This window comes from Microchirus variegatus, assembly GCF_963457635.1.
Source record: "Microchirus variegatus genome assembly, chromosome: 4".
NCBI lineage: Eukaryota > Metazoa > Chordata > Actinopteri > Pleuronectiformes > Soleidae > Microchirus > Microchirus variegatus.
The window spans coordinates 9,818,008-9,845,420 of record NC_139805.1 but is presented as its reverse complement, the minus strand read 5'-3'; the positions used below and the strand labels follow the sequence as shown (position 1 = coordinate 9,845,420).

General features: G+C 39.5%; 3 protein-coding genes across 3 annotated transcripts; 1 reads left to right on the top strand and 2 right to left on the bottom strand.

Moving 5' to 3' along the window:
- Window positions 1-4,152: 4,152 nt before the first annotated feature.
- On the bottom strand, window positions 4,153-4,983 carry LOC310926299 (transcription factor JunD-like; the record flags this gene model as incomplete). The annotated part of the gene is made up of 1 exon (XM_083888408.1): window positions 4,153-4,983. The coding sequence occupies one exon, from the start codon at window positions 4,981-4,983 to the stop codon at window positions 4,153-4,155; it is 831 nt and encodes a 276-aa protein (XP_083744534.1).
- Window positions 4,984-13,842: 8,859 nt separating this feature from the next.
- Window positions 13,843-17,324, bottom strand: lsm4 (LSM4 homolog, U6 small nuclear RNA and mRNA degradation associated). The gene is made up of 5 exons (XM_083887482.1): window positions 17,228-17,324; window positions 16,315-16,356; window positions 16,077-16,175; window positions 15,543-15,726; window positions 13,843-14,676 (listed from the first exon to the last, which is right to left on the bottom strand). The coding sequence occupies exons 1-5, from the start codon at window positions 17,228-17,230 to the stop codon at window positions 14,543-14,545; spliced, it is 462 nt and encodes a 153-aa protein (XP_083743608.1). The 5' UTR covers window positions 17,231-17,324; the 3' UTR covers window positions 13,843-14,542.
- Window positions 17,325-18,716: 1,392 nt separating this feature from the next.
- LOC310925922 (pyroglutamyl-peptidase 1-like) lies at window positions 18,717-27,157 on the top strand. The gene is made up of 5 exons (XM_083887988.1): window positions 18,717-18,865; window positions 20,611-20,663; window positions 21,756-21,872; window positions 22,104-22,336; window positions 24,877-27,157. Exons 1-5 carry the CDS (start codon window positions 18,832-18,834, stop codon window positions 25,070-25,072), a joined length of 633 nt encoding a protein of 210 aa, XP_083744114.1. The 5' UTR covers window positions 18,717-18,831; the 3' UTR covers window positions 25,073-27,157.
- The last annotated feature ends 256 nt before the right edge of the window (window positions 27,158-27,413 follow it).

The window sequence follows — 27,413 nt, the reverse complement described above, 5'->3', positions numbered from 1 at the left end:
TGTGTTATTTTCCTGTTGGTTTGATCTCATGCTGCTTCCCAGTGATGTTGTCAGAAGTCAGACATTTAAAATCCCCACTCAGAAACAGGGGGATTGTGTGTGTGACTTTGAGTGTAAAATTACAAGATCAGAAAGTTAGTAACACCGTTGTCATCCCCCCCGTGATATTCCACGTGTGATATCCCAGCCGTGATTCTGAGGAAATCTGAAGGCTTTTTTTGCAATTGATGTCATTTTTGGCCCAGGTATAGTGATGCTGGTGTAAGGTGTGTAGAGTCTGAAAGCTCAAAGTCATCTAGGTTTAGCAATACAATTATCAATAGGATGATAAAAAAAAAATGTCTCCTTTTGCCTCAAGTTTCAACATCCTCTCTGCTGTGACTGGCAGGTGGTGTGAGGATCCAAGGACGTGAAAATCACTCTATGCAACACAGTTGAGCTGCACCTGCTAACAGTGTTCATGGTGATAGTACATGGTGTTTTATATGAGGCAGGGAAAAAATGTTAGCAGTGCAGAATTTGACCGAATATCAAAATTCCCTTTTACCCTTTATTTGTCATTCAGGGATTGTGATTGTCAGGTCATTTTTTTTTTATGGTATTTATCCTTTATGTGAAAGACCATTGGGCTACTATGATGTGCTGATATGGTTTCAATATTAAATCCACCCAAACAATGGCAGTTTCTTTGTAAATGAATTAAATAAAATCATGAACCACTCTGATCAACAACTGCAGGAACTCTGCAACAACTTGTCTTGCTGGTGTTGAGGCCTGAAGATCTGAGAGAGGAGTTATGAGTCAAGAAAGAGACATGTTGTGGCATTCACTGCATATACAGTATTAGTCTGAATACAAAAGAACATGTACAGCATCTGTTAAGATTTAAAAATATATTCAGGCGTCGCAGTATCGGCCGCATTTACTTTAGACGTCATCTATCCAGTCTGGACGTCGTGGTTCCTCAGCTCAGTCACAAACATCACTCATAGTAAAGGTGTAATATCAGGATTACAGAGAAGCTTCACTGGATGCCTTTGGCTTCTTGTGTGTGGAATCCTGTGTGTGTGTGTTTGTGTAGTAATTGGCTGACTGTTCACAGATCCGACAACCGCTGAGTTTCCAGCAGACGCTTGTTCTTAATCAATGCAGGTGTTAAACGTTCTGCTCTGAGCTCGTTGTGGTTTCTGTCAAACTCTGGACATGCGTCAACCTGCAGAAACTCTTTAAATGGTTCCCATGGCTTCTTCACACAGGACTGCCATGTGTTTCTGCATTTCACTTCACCAAAGATTGCCGTAGAAGCAACTCACTGTGCTGTTTGGACACTGGACCAGTTTGAAATCTGTAATACTGAAATGAACACTTTGAAAACAATGTTCTGACTTTGCTACTCTTGGCAGCGCAATCTTAAATTTTGTAGTAAAATCAGTGATTTAATTAAAAAAAAGAAAAAAGGAATTCAGCTATGGATTTAGAGGGACATGCTATAAGTTATTAATTCAGCAACTTATTCAATATTCAATAGTTAACTGTCAAGAATAAAATACAGATGAACCACTGACTTTTCAGGCCTCAGTCAAAGTATTGACACACAGGAAGTGATGATTTTGGGAATAAATGATCACAACAAACCCGATAAATGCATTTGTTTGACTTCTGACTGGTTGTGACTGTTTCTTTTCCAGTAAAAAAAAACTGTTGACCAATCAAATATGTCTTCCGCTCTATAAACCAGATCTGTAAATATTGTACCTTAGAGTTGTGTGTGTGTGTGTGTGTGTGGATTGTGTTGTATCAACTCAGGCTTGCAGCGACAACGGCAAACAATATACAGAGAAAGAAGTGATTAAAAACCTCAAAAGAAGCCACGCTGAACTGCATCTGCGTTCATTTCCCACGGGCCTGCTTGTGAATGAATGTGTCAAAGCAATACGCGATATATACACAAAAAGAAATGCCATCGACGCTCACGTATAGATGTTGCTGCCTTTAGATCTTCTGCATAGGTCACATAATAAAACATCTCACTTTATTTGGTCTCATATCACTGCCTCTTTAAATCCTCCCCGGTTTTAGTCATTAAGATGAGAGAATAATGCTGTGGATGTTTTTATCTGTACTTTGTGGTAAAACAATAATAATAATATTAATAAAAAGAAAAGTTGCTAACAATCAGCTGACTATTGTATAAGATGATGTGACTTACTGTTACTGACTCAGTGACATTCTGAGAAACACTGAACCACATGCATTTTACAGTACAATAAATCCAATCTGAACAAATGTGTTACTGACCTAATAAAAGTCAAACAACTTCACTACATGCTGAACTGTAGTAAACATGACAAAATTCACCTATCTGTACTTAACTGTGTTATTTATATTTCTAGCTACGTTTACTTTTACTCCACCACATTTCCTCTATATCTTTGTTACTCGTTGCTACCAAATAAAATCAGAAGAAGAAGACTTGGTATTATGGTCTGTATTTATACAGAGCTTTTCTAGTCTTGATGAGTTGCTACACTACAGTTTTGCCATTCAGCCAGTCACACGCTTCAGCGTGGTGTTAAGAGTTTTGCTCAAGGACACACATGAATTAGTAGGAATTGAACTCACAACCTTCCAGTTGAAAGACAACTCGCCCTACCACTGAGCTACCGTGGCTCAATCCTCAACTTAAATACTTTTACTTCTAAAACTGAAGTACATTTCATATCAGGTGACTATTTTGATATTCAAATACAGTAAATGTCATATACTTTAAGACTTTTACTTAAGTGATATTATAAAAAAGTGACTTCAACTTCTACCAAAGTCATTTTCTGGTATGTATCACTTTGAGGTACTTTATACAAGACAGAAGATATTGATGAGAGATTTACCAATTGCCCAGCAGAGGGCGACATACACCATGGAAGATACCAGGATACAGACAGCAGAGCAGAGCAGAAACAGTGCATTCCAAATCCTGTTATTACACAACACTGGCTTCAATAGTTCATGCTAAATAATCGTACCTACAGGACATTTTTGTTCTGTCTTGATTCCAATACACTTTTATACAGTTATAGTCCAAGCAAATTCATCAGAACTGCATCAAAACCTGACACTTTTTTATTTGGATCAACACATGTGGTTTGGATCACAAACACTGAAGATTGACAAAGATAGAGGGGGGAGGGAAGTGTTTTATTGTCAAGCAGCATTTAATTTAACACAGTGGCATGAAACTGAATAACCGGAGGTTAGAGTTGACACAAAACAGTCAGTGCAACTTAAAAAAGGTCACGACTCTCCACAGGAGGACACACTGAAGTGGAACAAAGTAGAGTCAAATTAGACACATAATTACAACTGTTTGCAAAGGTCAAGACAGCAAACACTGATGAATTGCACCGTGACACCCAGCTGTGGGCAACATTCGAGTTTGCAAACTGTTTACCTCCAGAGATGTGTGGTAAATATGTCAAACATAGATTAGCATGTATATATATATGCATCACTCTTACAGGCAACATACCTATATTGTGGTCAAAATCAGTTTGGTCCATGGTTTAAGACTATATTTAGACAGTCTCTCTTAATTCTTTCCCCAGAAACATATAACAGAAGTTAAAGCATATATCGCCCATCAACGTGCCAAGGACCAAATGTCATTGAAAAAAACCAGCAGTTTAAAGGTGCCTTGTTCACAGATCACCAGTAAACACAGAATTAAAACACGACTGTATAAATATAATATATCAAAGGCAAACGATCTTGAACAAACATTTTTATTTATTTATAATGTAAATATCACATACTTGATTCTTATTTGTTCTCTCTCAGGCAGTGGAGGAATGTGGATTATGGTTCATTTGGAGGGAAATCAGTCCAAATGAGCTGCCGAATTAAGCGGGAAGGTCTAATTAAACATTATCTGACAGTGTGTGTTGTGTAATTATATGTTTACATTACACCTGTACCTGAACATTTAGAAAAAAAACAGCTCATTATTGATACAGTTTTGGCCTACGTGGGCCTGGCATTCATCCACCAACCACGGCAAACATGATGGCTACATACAGAGAGAAGACTACAATAACAAAAAAGTCCATGAAGCTTATTCGCTGGTCAACAGCCACTGGAGCCTCTCTGTCCCTGTGACTAATGCACTTGAACCTCGTGTGGCAGCAGCTGACAGCCGCTGTTCATGTGCGACAGGACTTTCTGTTTGAGCTGAGCCACCTGATCTCTGAGCAGACCGGCCGTCGACGCCAGGTCGGTGTTGTGGCTCTTGAGCGTTTTCACCTTGTCCTCCAGCCTGGAGATCCGCTCCAGTTTACGCCGCCGACACTTGGAGGCTGCGATGCGGTTCCTGAGCCTCTTCCTCTCGGCTTTGACGCTCTCCTGCGTGTCCATGTCGATGGGGGAGAGCGGCGGACTCTCCCCGAAGCTCTGCACGTCGGGCACCGTCTGAGGCTCCTCCTTCAGCGGCTGCAGCGGCGGAGAAAGCTCCGTGTGCTGCGGCGGAGCCACTGCCGCCCCCAAGTGATGAGGCGGAGGCGGCGGGAAAGGGACCGTGTCCGTGGTGTAGTTCACCGTGGTTCCCAGCGGCCCGGTGCCGTAACTGTTCAGGTTCGTATACACCGGTAGGTCCGGCTGGATAGTGACCGGAGCGATGTTGGCGCCCAGGTCCAGACCGTTCGTCTGCGCTTCTCCGCTCAGCTGGTTCTGCTTGTGCAAATCCTCCAGCGCCTTCACGAAACCCTCCGCGAACTCCTGCTCCTCCGTCACCGTCTTCGGGTAGAGGAACTGGGAGCTGGTGGGCGTCGTGGTGACCATGCCGTTGGACTGGATGATCAGCCTCTCCAGCTCCGGAGAGGCCAGCTTGAGCAGCCCCAGGTCCGGGGAGCTCAGCATGCTCTCCGCGTCACGGAGATGCGGCTTGAGGTCCGCGTCGTCCTCCAGACTCAAGTTAATATCCTTCTTCATCATAATTGTTATTATCTCCGCGAATAAAAATGAAGTGGCTCTGATGGACACTGTCTCACAGCGACGTCCTGTCCATAACCTCACAGAATCAACCACGCGTGTTGCTTTAAAATGATTTATGCAATTTCAATAATCGTCTAATACACCGTGAATTCAGAGACTGAGGACAGTCTTCTGCTCTGGAGCTGGATCTGAGTGAAGCGCACACCCGCGCGAGCTTTTCTAGCCTCGCACGTTCCATTATGTCACGTCAGAGCGCGCACGCATTGGGCAGAAATGACATTTCCTCAATTTTATAGGAATAAAAAAAAGAGAGAGAAGCAGAAAGAAGACAGGGGGTCTCACTCTGCGCCTCAATTCAGTGACCGAATACAGTCTTAAAAACTGTCCACAATTGTAGATTATTATTATTATTGATTGTTTCTTATATTTATGTTATTTATTTCTGTCTGTCTATCTACATACATGCATTCATACAATAATGTCAAACATACCAATACCACAAACTGAAGTATCTACCAATATCAATACCGAAATCACAAACTGGAGTATCTACCAATACCGATATCAAACTTGAGTATCTGCCGATATTGTCATCACAAACTTGAGTATCTACAGATACCGATATCACAAATTCGAGTATCTAATGATACTGTCATCACAAACTCGAGTATCTACCAATACCGATATCAAACGTGAGTATCTACCGATACCGTCATCACAAACTTGAGTATCTATAAATACCGATCTCACAAACTCAAGAATCTACCAAAACTCGAGTATCTAAGCATAGCGATATCACAAATTCAAGTATCTACCGATACAGTCATCACAAACTTGAGTATCTACAGATACCGATATCACAAATTCGAGTATCTAGCGATACCGTCATCACAAACTCGAGTATCTACCAATACCGATATCAAACTTGAGTATCTACCGATACCGTCATCACAAACTTGAGTATCTATAAATACCGATCTCACAAACTCAAGAATCTACCAAAACTCGAGTATCTAAGCATAGCGATATCACAAATTCAAGTATCTACCGATACAGTCATCACAAACTTGAGTATCTACAGATACCGATATCACAAATTCGAGTATCTAGCGATACCGTCATCACAAACTCGAGTATCTACCAATACCGATATCAAACTTGAGTATCTACCGATACCGTCATCACAAACTTGAGTATCTATAAATACCGATCTCACAAACTCAAGAATCTACCAAAACTCGAGTATCTAACCATACCAAAATCACAAATTCAAGTATCTACTGATACTGTCATCACAAACTTGAGTATCTACAAATACTGATATCACAAATTTGAGTATCTACCGATACCGTCATCACAAACTTGAGTATCTACCAATACCAATATCAAATTTGGGTATCTACCGATACAGTCATCAAAAACTTGAGTATCTACAAATACTGATATCACAAACTAAAGAATCTACCAAAACTCGAGTATCTAACCATACCAAAATCACAAATTCCAGTATCTAACCATACCAAAATCACAAACTTGAGTATCTACAAATACCGATATCACAAACTTAAGCATCTATCAAAGCTTTAGTATCTAACCATACCGACATCACAAACTTGACTATTTACCAATACCGATATCAGTCCGATTTCCATCCCTACCATCAATTCAGTTCAGACTTAATAACCAGCTCACATAATCTGATGAAATAAAATTACAAAGAATTACAGCACAGTACATCAAATAATAAACACAAAAAAAGTGTACATTTATGATATTTTCACAGATCATAAAGCAGGTCATTAATCACAGGTGGACTGTGAAAGATACGTGAGGCTTATGGACTTGAACTACTCAGAGGTTTATGGAGCAGACATTCATTATTCAGTTCTTGTAAATGCTCATAGCTAATGAAGTGATCTGAAAAGTGGTGAAATATGCTGCCATCTTTAGACTTTATTAGCACTATAGCAATCATCAGGACCAAGAGGATCTGACTCCACTTCATTTTTCATTTGGTCTCAGTCCTGTTAAGGGCTGCAACTAAGGATTATTTTCATCTGTGGAACATTTTTCGAGTATGTTTGGTCTGTAAAATTTGAATAAATGTTGATCAGTGTTTTCCCCCAAACCAGGAAATGATGATGATGTTCTTGAATGTCTTATTGTCCACAAACCAAAAAGATTCAGTTTTGGCGATTTCCAGCCAAACCAGTAAATATTCACCTTAGAGAAGCTGAAAAGTAAGAAAGCTTGTTTTTATTATCGGGGGAATAAAACACTCACAATAGTTGAAGATACATTTAAAACAGGGAGAAGTTACATCAGGGTTTGATGTGAAAGTGAGAAATGACAAATGACTGCTGTTCATGATAGCATAAAACCTAGATACACATTTTTGTAGTAATATTTTTGCCTTATACTAAGAAGCATATAGACGGTACATGAGACGTGTGTGTTAAAGAAAAGAGATGTTTGGTGTCTTTTCTGGAAAGGTTGTGGTCAGATAAGGTTCCTGCTAAGACACTGTTGAATCAACCAAATATGGAGAAGTTGAATCTGAAACCGATGAGATTTCGACACTTCCTCTGGATCTGCCTCTGTGCCATCTGACAAAACACATGATAAATGCACTTTGGATTAATCAGTTCAGTTCAAAGATGATTTTGTCAGGATTTACCAGATTTTTCCCCAGATTTTTGCTAATATAAATCCAATACCCTTCTATACACTTGTAGAATCACCAAACATGTGTTGAACTATGTGTAACCTGTTCCTTTGGCCCCGTTTCCCTCTCATAAACATGCAGATCCACAGAGCTCGGCAGCAAATCAATTAACAATGAAGTGATCTAAAAATAATCAGCCATCTTGTCGAGGGGTTAACGCTCCCTGTTAGTTTCATTCACTCCCCCTCCGGCTCGTAAAGGGTTACAGAGAGGATGTATGTGCGTCAAAGGAAGATCCTATCCATCAGTGCAGAGCGCTCTGCGGGTGGATCACATGACAGAGCCTGTGATGTCACATCTCCTTATGCTGTGGCGGAAATGGAGGTGGGTGGAGGTAAACCAAGAAAGGGGAGATATTTTTGTCTGAAAGCTGAATATTAAGTGTCGAGTGTGCACGGTGGGGTGGGGGGAGCTGAGCATGTGTTTGTGAGGGAAAGAAAACAGAAACTGATAATGGATGTACAGAGGCTCTCTAGAACACACTCTTTCATTTTCCCATTCATTCATTTAAATAATCAAAATGATCTGCTATTCAGTGTTGGTTATTTTTATGACTTTTATTCGATATTTGTACTTGTGTGAATAAAAGTGTAAAGAATGTGAACAGGTCCAGTATGTAGGATTCTGTAAAGGGAACTATCAGACATAAAAATAAAAATTAACTTCAAAATGATGTATTAATTACATAGGAATTGTATTTGTGTCCCTCAGAATGAGACTTGTGTGTCTATGTTTGGCGTGTTGCGTCTCCTCGTTTCACCAGTCTTGTATAAGTAACTAAAATTTCAAGTACTTACCAGAAAATGACTTTGGCAGAAGTTGAAGTCACTTTAAAAAAAAAAAAAATATTAGTTAAGTAAACATCTTAAAGTATATGACATTTATTGTAGGTAAGTATCAAAAGTCATTTTCTGATATAAAATGTACTTAAGTTAGAAGTAGAAGTATTAAAAAAGTGAGGAGTTAGGATTGAGCCATGGTGGATCAGTGGTAAGGCGAGTTGTCTTTCAACTGAAAGGTTGTGCATGTCCCATGTTGCAGTGTGTGATTGGGTATAAGAGTTCATCATTACCAACTCTTCTTCTTCTGATTTTATTTGGTAGTAACAAGTAACAAAGATAGTTAGAGGAAATGTAGTGGAGTAAAAGTTTGAAAAAACAAATAAAGTAAATTTTGAAGTACAGTAACATGAAGTATTTTTACTTCGTTTCACACATATGAGCTCACTGTACGTGGTTACATTGTAATTATAAGTTAACCTCTAATGACATTAGTCATTTTGACAGAACCATCATGAGGACATTTGGGCTGTTCCCGCTGTTCTGTCATCAGTTTGACTACCTGTGAGCAAAAATTAAAGGTGCCATATGTAAGAATGTGGCCAAAAACTACATTCAAATTCAAAATACCAAGGTCTTTTAGGTTTCCTTTTTTTGACGTAACTGGCAACTGTGGTTGCTCGGCAGCTGAGACTCTGCTAACTGCAATGATTGTTAGACGGCAGTAGGTGGCGCCACATGCCGAAAACATGATTTCAAAACATAAACATGATTTGCAGTCTACAAAATATTATTTTTAATGCAAATATTTTGGCTGTACTGTTGTTGTTGGTGAGTTCAGTTTGTTATATGAACATTATTCCTGAGTCTCTGTGACATATTAGGAGGATTTTATGACCAGTTGCTTTAGATTTATTACATAATGCGCCTTTAAACACTGATTCTTATGAAATTCAGAAGAAGCAGTGTTTTCAGTGCCTCGGTGAAGGTCTGCACTCTCACGGCTATATCTTCTGTTGTGTCACAGAACAAGAGATCACTTTTGTAGTGTCACATATTATGTGATTAAAAGCACCAAATGGAGAGCAAATTAAGAAGCTACATTGAAGGATTTAAGAGTCCTTTGCTTTCAACTGACACTTAAACTGTGAAGTCAGAGAGTGAAGCCTGTTTGATGAGTTATCACGGATGTCACGAAATATCGTGTGAATCTTTCCACACATTCTTCTGATCAGTGCAAAAGAAAAGCAGATGCCAAACAAAGCTTTGCATAATCTCCTAATTTTCTTCTGCAGCACTCACTGAGAGCCTGTGATCACTTTGGGTCAGGAAAATAATGTCATGAAATACATCTTGAAAAAAAATCATTGATGAACTAATTTAACATTACTGTCAACGTTTATCAACTGTCCCGGGGTTCATGTGAAGGACTTTGGAGGTGGTGAGGTTCAGGATTAAGCACTCATCATTCTTTAGCTGCTTCTGTTACCTGTTGCTACATGTCCTGTGTTTTTCTCTCACCAGAAATACTTTCATCATTAAAGGAGGGAAGAATGATCAGATCTCTTCAAATAGAATGAAACCACATTATGGCTCAATCTATTTATTTTTTAGAGGTATTTAACTTATATATAACATTCATATATATACGTATATATATGTATATATATGTTTATATATATACATATATATAGGGTGATAGTTTATCCCTGTTCGCTGGTGTTTAAGTTGCACCCACCAGGCTGCTCCACTCAGCGTGATGACGTACTTTCACTATGTAGGTGAGGTTCCACACTCATGGGGGATGTAGTAACCTAGGATGTGTGTGTGCGTGTGTGTCTAAGAGACTGTGAGAACACATTTGATTTAAACCATCTTTGTAAGGACATTCTGGTTGTTCCTCGTCATTTTAAAGAGCTTCATCAGGGTTAAAGTTACAATTAGATGTATATTAGGGCTATAGGTGTTTAGTTATGGTTACGGTTAGAGTAAGGGGCTGTGGAATGAATTATATTTATGAGTTGCCTCACTAATAGGCTGTACAAAAATGCATGCATGTGTGTGTGGGTACACTCTTTTAATAAAGGTTCCACCTGGTACCACCAAAAAAGGGGTTTTAAATGGTTCTCTGGATAAAAATGGTTCTTACTGGAACCATTAGTGTTACCAAGAACCCTTGAAAAACTCTTTCTTCGGGAAAGGGTTTTTCAGAAGCAAATGGTTCCAGGTAGAACCTCAGCCCTTGTAGAATGACCCTTTTGGAACCCTTATGTCTAAGAGTGTAGTACTTACCCAACCATTCCTTTACATCAGGGTTTGTCACTCCTGGTCCTGGGAGGACAGTGGCTCCCAGAAACCCTGCTTTACATGGTGTAAAAACACTTACACTACATGTACATTTGAAATCATACAGGTAAATGTTCAAACATTTATGGTCTTTATGACCCAGTTAAGGCCAAGAGAGTGGTTTCAGGATGTCTTAAATATTTTTGTGCCATAGATTTACTTTTTGATCTATAAAATTGCCAATTTTACTCATCAAAACATAATAAATGCTTTATAATGTTAAATTGTAAACTTCATTTTTGCTATTTAATTATATACGTTTGCACATTTACAGGGAATAAACCTTATTATTTGCTTAAGTGTTCATCTCCCGTGTGTCACAATGAACTGTTCAGGTCAGGGTTGGGCAACATGAGCTTAAAATTATATCATATTCCATCATGATATTTCTATAAAAACAATATATTGGAACAATATATAAAAAGGTAGTTATGATGCAAAATGAACCATATCTCCCTTATGGTGACATTAAGTAGCCCTCTGTTGTGGAGACTTGAGGCTTCAAGTGGAATTTTAACAGTGTTAACTATTGAAACTTCATAAGAAACAGTAGAATTTAATGTGTTGTGCAGGTTTTTTAAATATGGATATATGTTGAATATAGGCTGTGAATATAATTATGGCTGATTGTGTCAATGGTATGAATAAGCAGATTGACCTCCTATAGGTATACTCAGCATACTGGTGATATGTGGTAGTGGTTTGGAACGTTACCGCAATTATTGACCCCTCTACTTATGACATTGCACCAACAGGAAGTAGAAAAATCCTGCTTTCAGGATGACCAGTCTGAAACCTGTAAGTGAATTCATGCTGACTTCCTTTACAGTTGTTTTACAACAGGCAACTAGTGTGTCCTAGTGTGTAAGTAGTTCTGCCAGCTTCAGAGCTGTGATGCTCCCCAGGGACTGGGGTGAGTATGAGTGTAAAATACCACATACAGTATCAAACAGAGCAACAGACAAATGCTGCCATTTCAATTCAGGCAAAAACAAATGAATCAAAGAGAACACGACTGACTGGAGAGAAAGGAACAGAGATGCAAAGTGTCAGGAGAAATGTTTTCCCGGCAGCCCGGGATTAGACGTGGGTCCATAAATATGCCGGGTAGCTCGGTATGCTTTGTGCCCAGTGGTAAAAATAGGCCTCCTTCCCAAGGGAAGTGATGACGTCTGCAGCCCTGCCTGCATCACCAGCCACAAGCCAGCCAGCGCTCATCTTCAGACTGGAAGCAGCAGAGAGACACAAAATGTGGGGGGAGCATCAGTCATTACCATGGCAACACATGCAGGGTGACGCAGGTAAACGCAGTAGAAAAGGGAAAGGGGTGTGATTGGCTGGTCTGTGCATTGTGTGTGCGGTAGAAATGTGTAGGCGGTAAAGAAAAGGAGGAGGACTCAATGAACACACACACACGGTCCAAGCCTGTTACCATGGTCAACAATTCAGCAGTGAGATGATATGATTTAACACGCTCCCTGAACACAGACCTCAGAGGAATGGGAAATAGTGTTAACTTCCTTCCTCACAATTGCCATTTTAGATTTTATGCATGAATGTATTTTTTATGTTGAAATTCAGTCCCTCAAATAAATGTAAACTATCTTGATGTTTCACTTCACTTGCATTAAAAAAAAAAAACGACCTTTGGGCAGTACAGCCGCATTGGCAAAGACATAATGCTACATTTGAATAAAATGTAAATGTTATTCTGCCCTCAGGTCTTGTTCTTTTCTTCTCATTATTCCAGTTGTCTTCTCTGCGTCCTCACATCTGTTTTATCTTTACATACCCTGAGCTAAAGCAAAACAGAATTGTGGATTTGCTTTATCTTGTTAATGTCTTGATGTAAACTGGTATCAAGGCACAGATGGAGTATTTACTTAATTACATCGGACAATCTTTGGACTGGTGAATCAAATACATTTACCCAGTAAATCATATTTGGTGAATGTTTGGGGATTAAAAGTGATGTATTTGAGTGAGATCACATTAAGTATAGTTCATCTAAAGCATCTGCAGTCTGCAGGAGTGTTTGTAGAATCACCGGCATGCACTTATGTGTTGTGTCCTCATGTGTTCTGCAAAAAGATTCAAACAATATGTGAACCCACTCATCAAAGCGTTGTGTTTTGAAGCTCATAACACTCTTAAGTGTTGTTGCTGACTGTAAAGGGTCCAGTGTAGGAACACTTTTCTCAGAAAAAAGTCACTGCTTTCTGTCTTGTTGGTAATGCACCAGTAACCTTTCAACAACATGGACACCTACATCTGTAAATCTAGAACTTAAATAGAACACTATCGGAACAAAACAACAACAACTTTCACTTTCAGGTTTGGAGGCAAACAAAAACTGAGCAACATCAGTCAAGTCCAAACAAGCAGCAGCACAAAGACACTAGAGAGGAACACAAGCATGTACTGACGATGATGACTGAGGCAGGGAGGCTCAATAGTGCCATCTGCTGGACAGGCAGAGAATTACAGGGAATAAAAGGACCGTCTGTAAAATGTGTGATAGCCTGAATGGATTATTATTTACTGTGAGTTTCTATTATAAAAAAATAAAATAAAACGAATGAAACAGGAAGCTAAACACCCCCCAATTAGACATTCAGCCATATTTATTGTGGTTTTGAGATTAAAGTCTAAACTTTTACTGCATCAATAAATATATTTATTTTTTTGGTGATTACAGCATTTGAATGTATTTTCTTTGGATTAGTTACTTCCAAAATTAGTCATTGGGCTGTAGCCCAAATCTCCAGAAGGTTTCATCAAAATATGTATTTAACTTCAGAGTTCTGCTGCAAAAATGTGGTCAAAAACAGAACCTCATTGGCAGAGCTTATATTTTGCTTATATTTAAATTTTGTCCGAAACAGATTTTCACTGTAGACTTCAAATTGAACAATTAGGGTGATCCAAAAATGTATCCCAGACAATCTGACAATTTCAGATGAATCTTTAAACAGATGATTCCTTAAGAAACGCTAATGCTTTAACAAAGTTCTTTTATTCTCATGTTTTTGTGTAAATAAATTACAACAATGTCTTTCGTTACAAAAATAAAATGAAATCCAACCAACGCAACAAATGTTGGACTCATCCATATCAGACTAATGAACATGAGACACTTTTGTTTCCATCATCCACATGAACCATTATTATTGAACAGAAGAGTTGTTTTAGGGACTGAATTCTCATCTGGTGACTGCTTGTTTAAAGTTCACCTGCTGCGATTTAAGCCCAACAAAATTTTTTTCAAAATAACAGTATGTCACGAAGAACACAGAAATAAAGAGCCAATTTAAGGAATAGAAAAAGTCAAGCAAAAAAGTTGGGGCCGTGCAGTCCTTTCACCAATCTACACTACATGAGGAGAAAAAAAAAAGCCTCATTCCAGTGTACCAACCGACCAAGAGCTACAAGTTGAATAACTACATGTGGTTTAGGATATTTAAGGACACATGTTACAGATTGGTAGTGCTGATCCACTGGTTTAGGGCCACAAAAATGTTCATACCAACATAGCATTGCTAAAAAAAACAAAATTCAGTGCAAATGCACAGCTTCTCTTAGCTTCCCCCTGTGTGGTTTCTGCAGCTGTCAGGCCTGACAAAGATCTGAGCCGAAGAAAACATGTCATGTACTGAAGGAATAAATGACTGAATAAAAGGATGTGCTGTTAAAGGTGTAATGTCATCGGTCAGTGCTGGCTCTTCATCCCCTGAGGTTTGCCTGGTTTCTTATCAGACAGCTGCGGCTGCTGTTGCTGCTGCTGCTGCTGTTGTTGTGGACCCCGGCCGGCGCTCATTCCTCTACCACGGCCACCAAACAGACCTACAAAGAGACATTTCAAAGCAATTGAAACATCTGTGACAAACGTTGCTCAGGCAGAAGCTGGATTTTGTGTGACCGACAGTGTCCTGCTAATATTTATGTTGTGGCAACAAATAAAATAGTATACATCTGCACACTCCAAGCGAGGGGCTGAAACTACAAGTGGGCAGGACTATAAGCAGGGGGCAGAACTTCAAATCAGTATCACGTGATAAGGGTTAGGTTTAGGTCACGGTTAATGACCCTATTGGGCTGAAAAGTTAGCAACCTATAAAGTAAAAACAAATGGCTATTTTATTAAAGTAAATCATCTCTGGTAAAACTATCAACTTGTGCTGCAATTGTATGAAAAATGCCTAACATATTTACATTTAATAGGGCTGTAAAGTCAGCACCCCTGTTTCACAGGTAACAGCGTGTTTTCAGAGAACACCCCCCTTGTTTTCCACTATTTTGGTTTAGTCCACTCCAGTGGGTTGTTGTGCTCTGTGGCTCATGAGCAACAGACAGATTAGCGCTGCCATTAATTAGATGTGAATTTTGAGCTTTTCATTTGAGGCTCTGTTGAACTGCGGCTCTTTTCAAATTAAAATAGCAGGACTCCCAAAGCACACCGCGCCCCTCCCCCTCCCTCCCAATTAGTCGTTTTTTTTAATCAAAATTTCAGGGCTTTAGTTGAGCAAAAGAATTGCTTTGGTCGATTACAGCCCTAACATTTAAACTATTAAATAGGGTGTCACTGTTGTTTTCATCCCATCTTCCATCTTGCCAACACAGTCTTGTATTACTTCTGACTTTTTGTGCATCTCTTTTGCAGACAGACCCCTGTCCAACAAACATCTGATCAGCAAGGAGTAATCACTCACCTCGGCCACCTCCTCCCCCCCTTCCTTTGCCCTGCTGTTTGTTTTGTTGGGCACCACCACGCCCACGGCCCTTTGACAAAACCTCCTCCTTCACCATATCGATGATCTCATCTGGGATTCGCAGATACTTGATGGTGCTTCCTCTGATGTAGCACTCAGGCATCCTCCAGAATTTATCTCCATCCTGTCAGAGAGGAGTGAAACCGCTAAATCAAATCAAATTGTATTTGTGCTGCGCCAAACCACAACATACTTCACCTCAGGGCAATTGACATGGTAAGGCTAAACCTTACAGTCTTATAGAGAGAAAAGAGAAACCCAACAGTTCACACAATAGGCAAGCAATGGAAACAAAAAAACTTTTAACAGGAAGAAATCTCTGGCAGAACCAAACTCAAAGATTCAAAGTTAGTTGGGGTGAAAGGAAAAATGGGGGGCTACATGCCAACACTGGACCACAGAAAAATCGACCATGCCCTCTATCATTAGGAAACATCATCAACAGTGAAATGCAAAAGCAGAGGTTAGCTTTACCCTGGAGGTGCAGATGACTTCTCTCAGGTTGATGTTCATCCAGTTGTCACAGCTGACCAGGTGACCGTTATACGTCTCCCCGTTCTTCAGCTCCACCAGCTGAGGTACAAAGGTACACAGTATAATTATTAACTTGTATTAGACTGAAATTTGTGATACGCTGAAATCATGCTAGATTATAAATCATTCAATATATGTACAGGTTTTTGACAGCAGAAAGAATTCTGAGTCTCCTTACCATAGGATGGTTCTGGGCAGTCTTAAGCAGGGATAGAGGAAGCTGCAAAATGTCAGAAAAAAGGATTCACTTGCCATCAACATTATTTAATACTTTGGACAACCGGAACTACAATTAAAACAGGGCAGTAGTCAGACCCAGCTGCCTGGCACATTAGAAATACCTTTGATTTACATAAGTTTCTGTGCTGTTCACAGCAACATTTTAAAACAGAAATTAGTGGAACCCAATCATAGGGTGATAATAACGAATAATAAGAATTAAGAATTATTTTCAAGGACTCTCAATGTCTTTACCTTTATAAACAGAAGAAAATACATATTAATATACAGATACTTCAATTCTTATTTAAAGGATTACGTTCATTGGAGTGAACTGGCTTCTCACTACGACTGCTTCTAGACAAGAAACCTTAGACTTAAACCTAATACTGACATTTGTCGTATACTACTAAGTTTAAAACATTAACAATTGTAGATACACTGAACCAGATGTATACATACACACTAAGGTTTCTTGTCTGTTAGCAGCCTAGTGAGAAGCCAGTTCACCCCAATCAGCTAAAACCTTCAAATAACAATTTAAGTAATCATTTGTTCGTATAACTGGTTGTGTGTATCTACAATTGTTAATGTCTTAAACTAGTAAGATACGGCACAATATGAACTGGCATGTACAATATAAAATGCGGGCTGTACTAGTACAACAAAAGGACAACCAAACACTATGCAATATCTGTTTTTTACATTAGCTTAATAAGCTAACGTCACTTAGCTTGCGTGGTGTTACCGGGTATCATAAAGACACGGGGGTGTAATTAGGACCAATTCCTTCGATCATTACGCGCTACGGATAATCAAAAAGAGATAAACACACGTTTTTGTTTTCTCTCCCCGCGATTTAAATTACTCACCATTGTGATAAAGTATATAAATGTGTTTCTGTCTTGGCCTGACACGATTTCTTTACGTCCGTCTTTGACTCACGGTGAGCTTCCGGTGCTCCAGTGCAAAATAATGCACTCATTTGAAGATGCTGCCCCCTACAGTCAAACATACGCAACGTTTCTTCTCGTTTGAGTAATAATGACGTTTGGTAACTGCAAGGCTGGAGTTTGGAGCAGGGGAAAAAAGACAACACGTTTATTTTTTTTACTAGTTTTAGTTTTATTGTTGCTATATTATAGCTAAAATATTGAAATTAGTTTAATTTCTACTACAATTCACGATACTGCTTGTATTAATAACAGTATAATACTATACAAATATTCAGTCTTGTATAGATTACCTAAAATGGATACTTGAGTAAAATACAATCATCTTTCCTGAGAAAGACTTTAGTAGAAGTTGAAATTGCTTTTTATAATATTACTTGAGTAAAATTAATAAAAATGTACTTAAGTTTTAGAAGTAAGTATCAAAATAGTGAGGAGTTACGAAGGAGCCGTTTTCTTTCAACTGGAAGGTTGTTGGTTCAATTCCTGGCTCTGCTAGTCTATATATGTCTCTATGTGTCCTTGACCAAGACACTTGCTCATGTTGCAGATTTATAGTAAAGAAACATTTCTCATTATATTTATGATTTTAAAAAACAACAAAACAGAACACCACATTTTCTGTTTTTGATGTTCCCTTTAATTGTAGTGCCATATTAGATCAGCAAATAATGATCTAAATTGGGTTTGGGGTCTGTCTGTTTGGTTTACATGAATGAGGAATTTTATTACAAATAAAATATGTTGTACAAAAAAAGAGACGGTCTTTCTTTTATGTTTGAGTTGCTCCATTACCAACTCTTCTTCTTATGATTTATTTGGTAGTTACTTATAACAAGTAACAAAGATAGAGAAAATGTAGTGGAGTAAAAGTTGCCAGAAATATTATCAACAACAACAATTAAAGTAAAGTACAGATATGTTAATTGTATACAGTACAGTAACAAAGTATTTGTACTTTACAATACTGAGTATGTGTGGAACAATTGGATTGAAGATATCTGAAATGGGAGTTTCTCCTAGTAAGAATTATATTGCAGATATCCAGAATGTTCATTCTAGATATCCAGAATGACGTTGTGGATATCTGAAACTGAAAGCCCAATACACATGAATGGCAAAAGTGACGTAATTTGTCCTCAGAAGAATGACGTTGTGGATATCTGAAATGACAATTGTGGATAGGAAGAATGTCATTGTGGATATTTGAAATGTTCTTTTTGACGAGTAAGAATTGAATTACAGATATCTCTAATACATATCCACCAGCCTACGAGCAATTAAATGTTAAAACTTAAAACGGCTTGCCATATACTCCAAGCAGCGAGTCCCTCCCCTTCGGTTGTTGACGTCATCACGTCACGTCTCACGCAGCCTGCTGAAACAGGGGGACACCGGGCGGTTCAGCAGCTTGAGCCCGAAGGAGCCGTCAACTGTGTCGCTCACCGAGCCTCTCTTCACGGTCGTGGATCGAAATAGAGACCGACAGCAGAAGCAGCGGACCCTCTGTCACGGGACGGGAGATGGACAACAGTAAACGAACGGTGGTCGTCACAGGTTCGTACGTTTCTCTCACACGCTGTTGTGTTCTTTTGTCGCGGCCGAAGTGGAGGAAAAGTTGTGGAGATGACAGTAAATGGCGTCAGGCAATCCCCCTGCTTCTTCCTGCTCCTTTTCATAAGACAACCGGAGAAACGCGTTGTGTGCTGTGTTAAAAACAGTACACCGCTGTGTTCAGGTATGCTGTTAGCATGACGACAGGCTACTGTCAGCCTTTGAAAAATCTTTTTGTTTGTTTGTTTTTCTCCTTGTTTCCTGTCTCTTCGGGGGAAAAGGCCAAGTGAAACAATGCAATTGACAGAGGTAAACACACTGCGTGTGTGCAACAATAAACATGGAACATGATTCGCCAGGGTTGTTTTCCCTCATAAGAAAGTCGTAAATCCAAATATTCCAATTACAAATCACAGCCATTTTGCTTATAGTGTCAAAGCTACTATTTACAACTTTATATTATGTACGTGTGTATTAGTGTCTGCACAAGACAATGATTACAGCTTTAGTTGTGAAGCTGACAATAGTTACCGGCACATGATAGTTTAACTAGAATATTTAATAACTTCTAACAAGTTATTCTTTCACTACCTGGCATTGAGACCTTTACCTATTATGACGCTTGCTCTCAACACTCTTCAACCACTGTGTCCACAGAGCTGTACACACTGTGGTTAATAAGGCTAAAACACATGAACCAATAATCAATTCATGGTTGTGCCCCCTGGTATTGATATGCCATTGTTTATTATGGATTACCATAATTTCTTTAACTATGCACTAAAATATGCTAAATCTGTCTCACAATTCGTAGTCGTAGCAGTGTGTTTTTACAAGCCGTTTGTTTTTTTAGAAATAATAAACCGTCAATATAGTGTCGTCAAACAGAAGTGAAAGAATATCCAGACTTAAGTCTGCCTGCACTCAGTTAGAGACAGTGACTTGGTGTTTTTCAGACACAAAGGGGTCCAGAAGCTGGCAGTCCCAGCTGATCGAAGATGTGGAGATTGCCTGGGAACAGCACCTTCACAATAGCTGGCCGCCTGGCAGCTGCTGGCCCCTCTCGCTGCTCCTTTTCAGCAGCCTGTCAGACAGACTGACCCCCCCCTCCACCCAGCCCCTAGGGACCTGCTGACCCTCGCAAATGTGGTGGTGGGGGGATCGGTTATAGATTCCTGTATAAACAAGCCTTGGTGAATGTCCATCGTCTGCTGCTGCTGCTTTTTTTTGTGGTGTGTCAAATGGAGTTGTGCAGAGAAAGAGAGAGATCATTTGTAGTGTTAGTAGTTGATTTCACACTGAATGTTCAAGAAGAGTGACATGTTTAGGCCCTGCACATAGCAGCTCAGTCTATTTGAATAGAAAACAATAAGGATGTGTTTTGTGATAAAATTGAAAGAGACATGCACGCAGCTGGTTATAGATAAAATATACAGTATGCAGTCTTATTGCAAATGCCTTCAACATTCAAATTAAAAGCAAAACATTTAAATATCCATATTGGGCCAAGAGCTCTTTCAGCTAAAGTCAACAGTGGACTGGGTAGAATTTACGTGCACTTATTATAACAGAAAACTGCTCAACTAGCACAGACCCAATGTGCACGTAATCCTGTCTGTAGAATTAATGTTTTTGCATTTGCAATAAAAAACGATGTCTCCCTTAAATCACCGGTAACTTAACCTGCACCTGCACAGCACGACAGCATTTTCAACTATGAAACTGAAATAACTCCTTTGTTTTTGTAGGTTTTGGGCCATTTGGAGAGCACACGGTCAATGCCAGCTGGGTAGCAGTACAGGTAATGTTTCATCCCTCCATTTCTGTCTATTAAATAAAAAAAATACCTTGACAAAAAATAATATAATTTATCCTTTTAAGATGAAAATGTCTGGGGATTTGAATGTGCAGTCAGTTTATTGGTAATCCACTCTAGACATGCTCAAACTGGGATATTACTTATTGTTTTTAAGGGAAAATAATTCCACTAACCAGCTCCAAGATGTTACACACATTAAAAAAATATGTCAAGTCTTTGAATGTGTTTGCATGATGGTTACATGATGCGCTGATGCCGGCTTCACAGCACGCAGCAGTGCGCCTCAGAGGCTCCCTGTGCTCGTGCTGGGGAAACTGCATGTGGGGGATGATGGTGGTTGTCAGGGTGTCTAGACGGACTTGATAAGGATATTAAACGCAAACAAAAGGCCGCTTTGTGACGGGGGTCACAGACGTGGTCAGACAAACCTCTTTTCAATACAAGTGGGGGTCAGTGTCCAGAGCTATTTGTCCTGCGGGGGAGATTGGGGGAGGTGTTGGTCAAATGGCTTTGACTTGGATACAGATTAATCTTACTTATATTATGTGTGATTGCATCTTTTATTTGTTGCTTTTCTCATGCTGGGTTCATCCATGAATGTGGTTGAATATTTAAGTTCATAGTGATTTTTATTTTATTTTCAGTATATACTGATATCAGATATCAGTATATACAGATATCAGTATATAACGGGAAAAAAGGACAGATCTTCAGTTTACTCAATTTCAAAATGTTTTTGTTTTGTAATTTCTAAAGGTTTTATCAAATCCCAAAGGGCACCCCTGGTTTAGATAGTCCTTGTAAACATAACAAACAACAAAATCCTGTCACAGCTTCCGACGTTCAATTCTGAAGCTTTTAACCACATGTCATAACAAGAAGTTCTCCATGTCACAGAGAACTGCACTCCAGTGACATCTGGGCCACTCCATCAGCTCAAAGATGTTTGTTATTTTGTTTTGTTTTTTCCCCAGAAGGCTGCAAAGATAGCCATCATCCTGATACTTTATCAAAAATGTCGTCTTTGTTATTGTGAAAGGACTTTTAGCTTATTTTTTTTCTTCAAACTATTAGGAACTAAAGAAGCTTGGACTGGGCAGTGAGGTGGACCTGCATGTGTACGAGGTTCCTGTAGAGTACCAGACAGTCCAGAGTTTGGTTCCTTCATTATGGAAGCAGTATCATCCACAGGTAAGAGGATGTTCATATTGTGTGGTCAGATTTTACACTTACTGGTCTCAGGTCTGTGTAAAACTGTTACTGGCAGGCCGAGAGAAACTGACTGTACGAAATGAAATGACCACATGCTTTATTTGTCGTAATAATTGAGCTTCATATAATGAGTAGAAACAGATCAGAAAGAGCCGCTGCAATTTAAGTGTCGTTCTGACTTTGTGTCGTTATTATTGTGTCTTTTGCCAGTTGGTTGTTCATGTTGGAGTCTCGGGCATGGCCACCACTGTCACGTTGGAGAAGTGTGGCAGAAATCATGGCTACAAGGGTCTGGACAACAGCAGCTTCTGTCCTGATTCACAGTGTTGCATCGTGGGAGGTCCAGACTGCATCGACTCAGTTATTGACATGGAATCGGTCTGTAAGAGAGTGACCGCCTCAGGGCCGGGAGTAGCTGTGTCTGTCTCCAAAGATGCTGGAAGGTAATTTTATTTTTCGAGTTCACGGCCTTTTTGTTTTGCACTTCACCCCTGTACCACACATTCATTCATTCCATTCACCAATGCGCGAGCACATATTTATTTTGCATTAGCATGCTACTACTTTGCGGCTAACTTGGCGAACCTGTTTCCAAAGGTAAGCTAGCGAGGCTATGATAAGCATTAGCGTGGGGCTAACATAATACAAACACTGTGCGACTTCATTAGGCACAACGCAATTTTTTAAATGTTCAATTGGCATTAGCGTAGCTAGCTGTTGTGACCAGGCAGGTAAAGACTTTGAATCACAGGTGATTTCTTCAGCCACAATAAAGCTAGCTTTCACTGCCTCATTGTTTTTGGTTATTATTTGTTATTATTTGTTGTTTTTCTTGAAGGCTAAAGGCCACATTATACTTCTCCGACTGCGTATGCGTTATCAGTAGGGGTCGCTGCGCAAGGTTGTTCTGCTTCAGGCTACAGTGAGCAATGGCGTCCGAGAAAGAAAGAGAGAGAAAGACTGTTGTTGTTGAATCAGTGTAATCACTCTGAGTGTGAATGCTGATTGTTTTTCCACAGTGGCAGTACATTCTCCTTGCTTGCAAGGTTAACATTTTCTTGAACGTAGAGATGAAACAATTAATCGATTAATCGATTATCAGATTTTTTCATTATTAAAACAAGATTTCTGATTGTTTAAGCTTCTTAAATGTGAATATTTTGTTCGTTTCTTTGCTACACATAACAAAGAAATCATTAAAACTGAATCATTTTGGTTTGTGGACAAAACAAGACATTCAACAAGATCATCATTTCCAGGTTTGGCAAACACTGGTCAATGTTTTTTAACGTTTTCTGACATTTTATAGACCAACGATTAATCGAGAAAATAATCGTTAGTTGCAGCTCTGCTTGAATATAATCATTTCTTCCTTGGGCCGTAACCTATTGTACATCCTTGAAAAATGTATCAAAATCCTTCCTTTATAATCAAAGAGTTAGAAAAAACATTGGTGTAGACATGGTGGAGGTAATGAAACAAACTGAAAGAAGGTCAAATCGTAATTATCAGTGGTGTTGTGGACACTGTCTGCTATCTCTGTTCACCGTTGACATGACATTCCATGCAGAACAGCGAGCGAGTAGCGTTAAGCGAAAAAGAGAAAGCAAATTGCGTGATGCCTGGGAAATGCAAATTCTAAGATTTCTGGCTCACCAAAGAAATCGACAAAGACTGACTTGCCCGAGATCCCAAGCACAATCACTTGTCCAGATGCAGAGTGTGCTGCAAATTAATAAAAGTGGACACCATCGGCGAAGCTGCTCTTACAAGTTGCCCTCCCATCTTAAGCTTTGTCAACACATTTGACCCTTGAACTTTAGGAAAATTGGTCCTTGAATTTGATCTCAACCAAGATGTGGGAACCTTTATACTGGTATATTAGTGAAATAAAAAGAGTTGCGGTGTTGTCAACTGTAGTTAACATTGTGTATTAATGAAACCTTTGGCACAATTTTAGACACATTATTTAATAAATCAATTGAACAGTATGTCTGTCAACAATTAATCTTTTTTTTTTTTTTTTTTACAAATGACTTGATACGTAACCTCCCCAACAGACATTTTTGACGAGACAGTACCACAAGATGACACTGCCGTGCTGCATGTAGCCTGTAAAAATAAGATGTAGCAACATGAGGGAAGGGACAGAATAAAGAATAAAGGCCACAGTATACTTCTACAACTGCGTAATGCGTTATCCAACTGCGTAACCACGGAGACCCCTCGAGCCTTCATAGTTCTCCGTCGTGGTGCCCGATACGCACTGCAATTTTCAGCCCGATCAGTTGGGGTTGCTACGCAAGGTTGTTGTGCTTCTGGCTTCAGTGAGCAATGGTGTCGGAGAGAGAAAGACTGTTGTTGTTGTTGCAGCTGTATAACATTGAAACAGTGGCCGTTTCTCACTTTTCTATGTCCCGGAATGCAGCTTTAAGATAATTTGGGGCAAGAAATTGGCCATTTAGAGTCTAAACATGTGGTTTGTGTATTAAGATATGAAGCATTTATAATTTGGCAGCGACGTTGCCAGCGGTGATCAGCGCCATCTCTGTGGACGCTCGGTGCGCACAGTGGCCGGCACAGAGCAGCGTTATCTCGGCATGTCCTGAGGGCCAATCGCAGCCCTTGCCGTCTCTTGACGGACAGACAGACACTTAAAAAATATAGATATATAGTTGGAATATTAACAGTGCACTCAGGTGTCATGGCAACATTTTTACACTATTTCTTAAGTTATTCCAAGCTGCCACCAGGCAGGTAAATGTATTTTTGTCTGCACTTAAATGTCTTGGTTCTTTTCTGTTGACGTGTGGTGATACTGATACACAATGAGCTACAATAAAAAAGCTAGAATCTGCCATGCTGCGATATTGTTTAGCCAGGATGTCTTGGTCTATATTGTATGGTACAAGGTTCATGTATGCTCTGGATCCTAAAAACATTCCATTTTATTTATTTAATGCTCTCCTGTATTCCCTGACAGATATCTCTGTGACTTCACCTACTACACGTCTCTGTACCTGAGCCGCGGTCGCTCTGCCTTCGTCCACGTGCCTCCTCTCGGAAAGCCTTACAGCGGGGAAGACCTGGGTCGCGCACTGAAGGCCATCGTCCATGAGATGCTAGAGCTCCTTGACCAGGCTGAGGAGAAGATACACTGCCAGCAGCATTTCCACTAAGTGACCTCCAGATGCCAACAAGCCCCTCCAGCACTCGCCACGCAAGAGAAATTGCACTTAACCACAAGTAGCCAACCCTCTTTCTATTTTTTAAATGTTTGTCTCAACTAAAAACGTTAGCATATTGGGTGTTTTAAGCTTCAGTTTGTCTTAGGTTTTTTGCTTCTTGATTTGTTTAGCCTGATTTGGTTATTGTTTTATTGTCTCCCGATAGTTTGAAAATAAACTGGGAGTCTGAAGACAACCTTTGGTCACACTGTAACCAAAGCTTTTCTCCCACTTCAAAGGAACGTGAAACAACACGACTTTGGAGTTTAAAAAATATGGAAAATACAAAAATAGGTCCATATGAAAACACAGCAGCAGACTACAGATATTATGACACATAATCCCCAAAGTGGCTGCTATTATTGCACCTTATAGGGTTAGGGCTATTGAAATGGTTTAGAAGTCACATTTGGGGAACCAGCAAAATGTGCTCCATTATCTGTTGCATCATTTTTCTACCTGGATGTCTAGAAATGGTTAATGTTTATGATACATTGTTGTAGAACCTGCTAGTATCAGTTTCCTCCGCTCTAGAACCTACCTGTGCTGTTTCACAATTTATGTTGAATTATTTCTCGAGTCCTTTTTCTTTATAAGAAGTTGTAAATTTGCCTTCTTTTACAAAGGTTATTTTAATCAGGGAACGGGTTGGTTCCAGCTCATTCTCCTCCCCCCAGTTTGTCAGCCCAATTCTGACAGAAAACCCCAAAGTGACCTCACTGAGATCTGGCCCCAGGCTGTGCAATGTTGTTTTAACAGATCTCAGGTCGGTCTGATTTGGAAGTTCACTTCATGGTGACGTCAAAATGATGTTGCTGCACATTTACCTTAGAGATTTGACGATTAACTGCTTTAAAACAAATGGCTCCTCTGTTTGAGCTGTGTTTCACTTCATAATCTTCATTGCGAAATCCAAAATATTTCAGAAAACTAGGTTTTTCTGTATTCAGTAATTGTGCAGCCCTAATTGGCATCAGTAGTTTAAAATGTTCTTTTGCTCGTAGCATTGAATCAAACGTCGCTGGTGACTTTAAACTTGGTTCAGTCGGAGTTGGGCCTCGACTTTAGTTTCTGCACTTTCTTTTTTTCCATTTTTAAACTAAATCTGGAATTTGGACAGCATTTTAAAAGCATTTTATTTTTTATTTTTCCCCGTCACTTTAACTTGAGATATGTAGCTTTGCAGACATACACACACACCCATTCCAATTGTAACTCCCCTCCCTCCAAGAATGATCATTATGCATGTGTGTTATGCTTTATAGGTGACTTATGCTTTATTTTCCTGAGCTTTAGTTTGTTCTAACCTGTTAAAACAAACAGTGTATGTTATTTTATTGTGTCCGATGGTGCCACAACAGGTTTAGATGTTCTCCTTCCTGGCATTGTCCGTTTCACAGCATTTCTCGGGCTGCTGAGTCGTCACTGAGGAGTGCCCGCGCCATCTAACATGGCTCCAGTTGTATTTCAGTGGAAATGGTGGCATTTAATTGTCTACAAAATCTGTGTATCCCCAACAAAACTATGTACTGTATGTAACCTGTCAATGCTTGTTTTAAGCATCTAGCATCCTGGAACAATGAACTGACTAGGATTAAAAGTCATCTCAGACTACATTTTTTATCTTTAGCCTTACTCGGCTGCGTGGTTTAAAACTAATGGAATTATTAAAATGATGGGCGGGTTTTAGATTTAGAGTATGCAGGTGCTGATATATTTTACCATGTGGCTTTATGAGTGCTGAGAAGTGACGGGGTTGTGGGCTGTTGGAAGAGTTGCTCCTAAAATGTCTGCTCTCAAATGTGAAAGCCTCAAGTTTACATATAAGGTGAACTCTGGCCCTGACTCTTTCCTGTGCCTTGCCGTTGTTTATGTGTGCTATGAAAAGGCCTTAAAAATGCTCAGCGGGTCAGTTCAGAGATATATTACTGATGCTGTCCAGTCAGATGTGTGGCTACCTCAAGAATACTTTTTTAAGTGTGCTCAATAACATAATGGCTCTGTGATTATTGTTAGTTCCTGTGTTTCGGGAGTATCCTGTGAAAAGGTGTCTCCTACCTCTGACATTAACAAAGCATTGTTACAACACGTAATCTTGGCTTTGTAAAAGATATGTCTTTGAATTAAAGAGAATCAATGGAGTGATGTCTTTATGTTTTTTTATTATTATTAAATTATAGGAAAACATCCAGATGGTCTGTGTCAGTTAAACATGTTTTGTTTCCATGTGGTTGTTTTTTAAACCTGGCTCACCTGGAGCTTCTGTGTTTTTCCTTAAAATAATTTGTCTGAG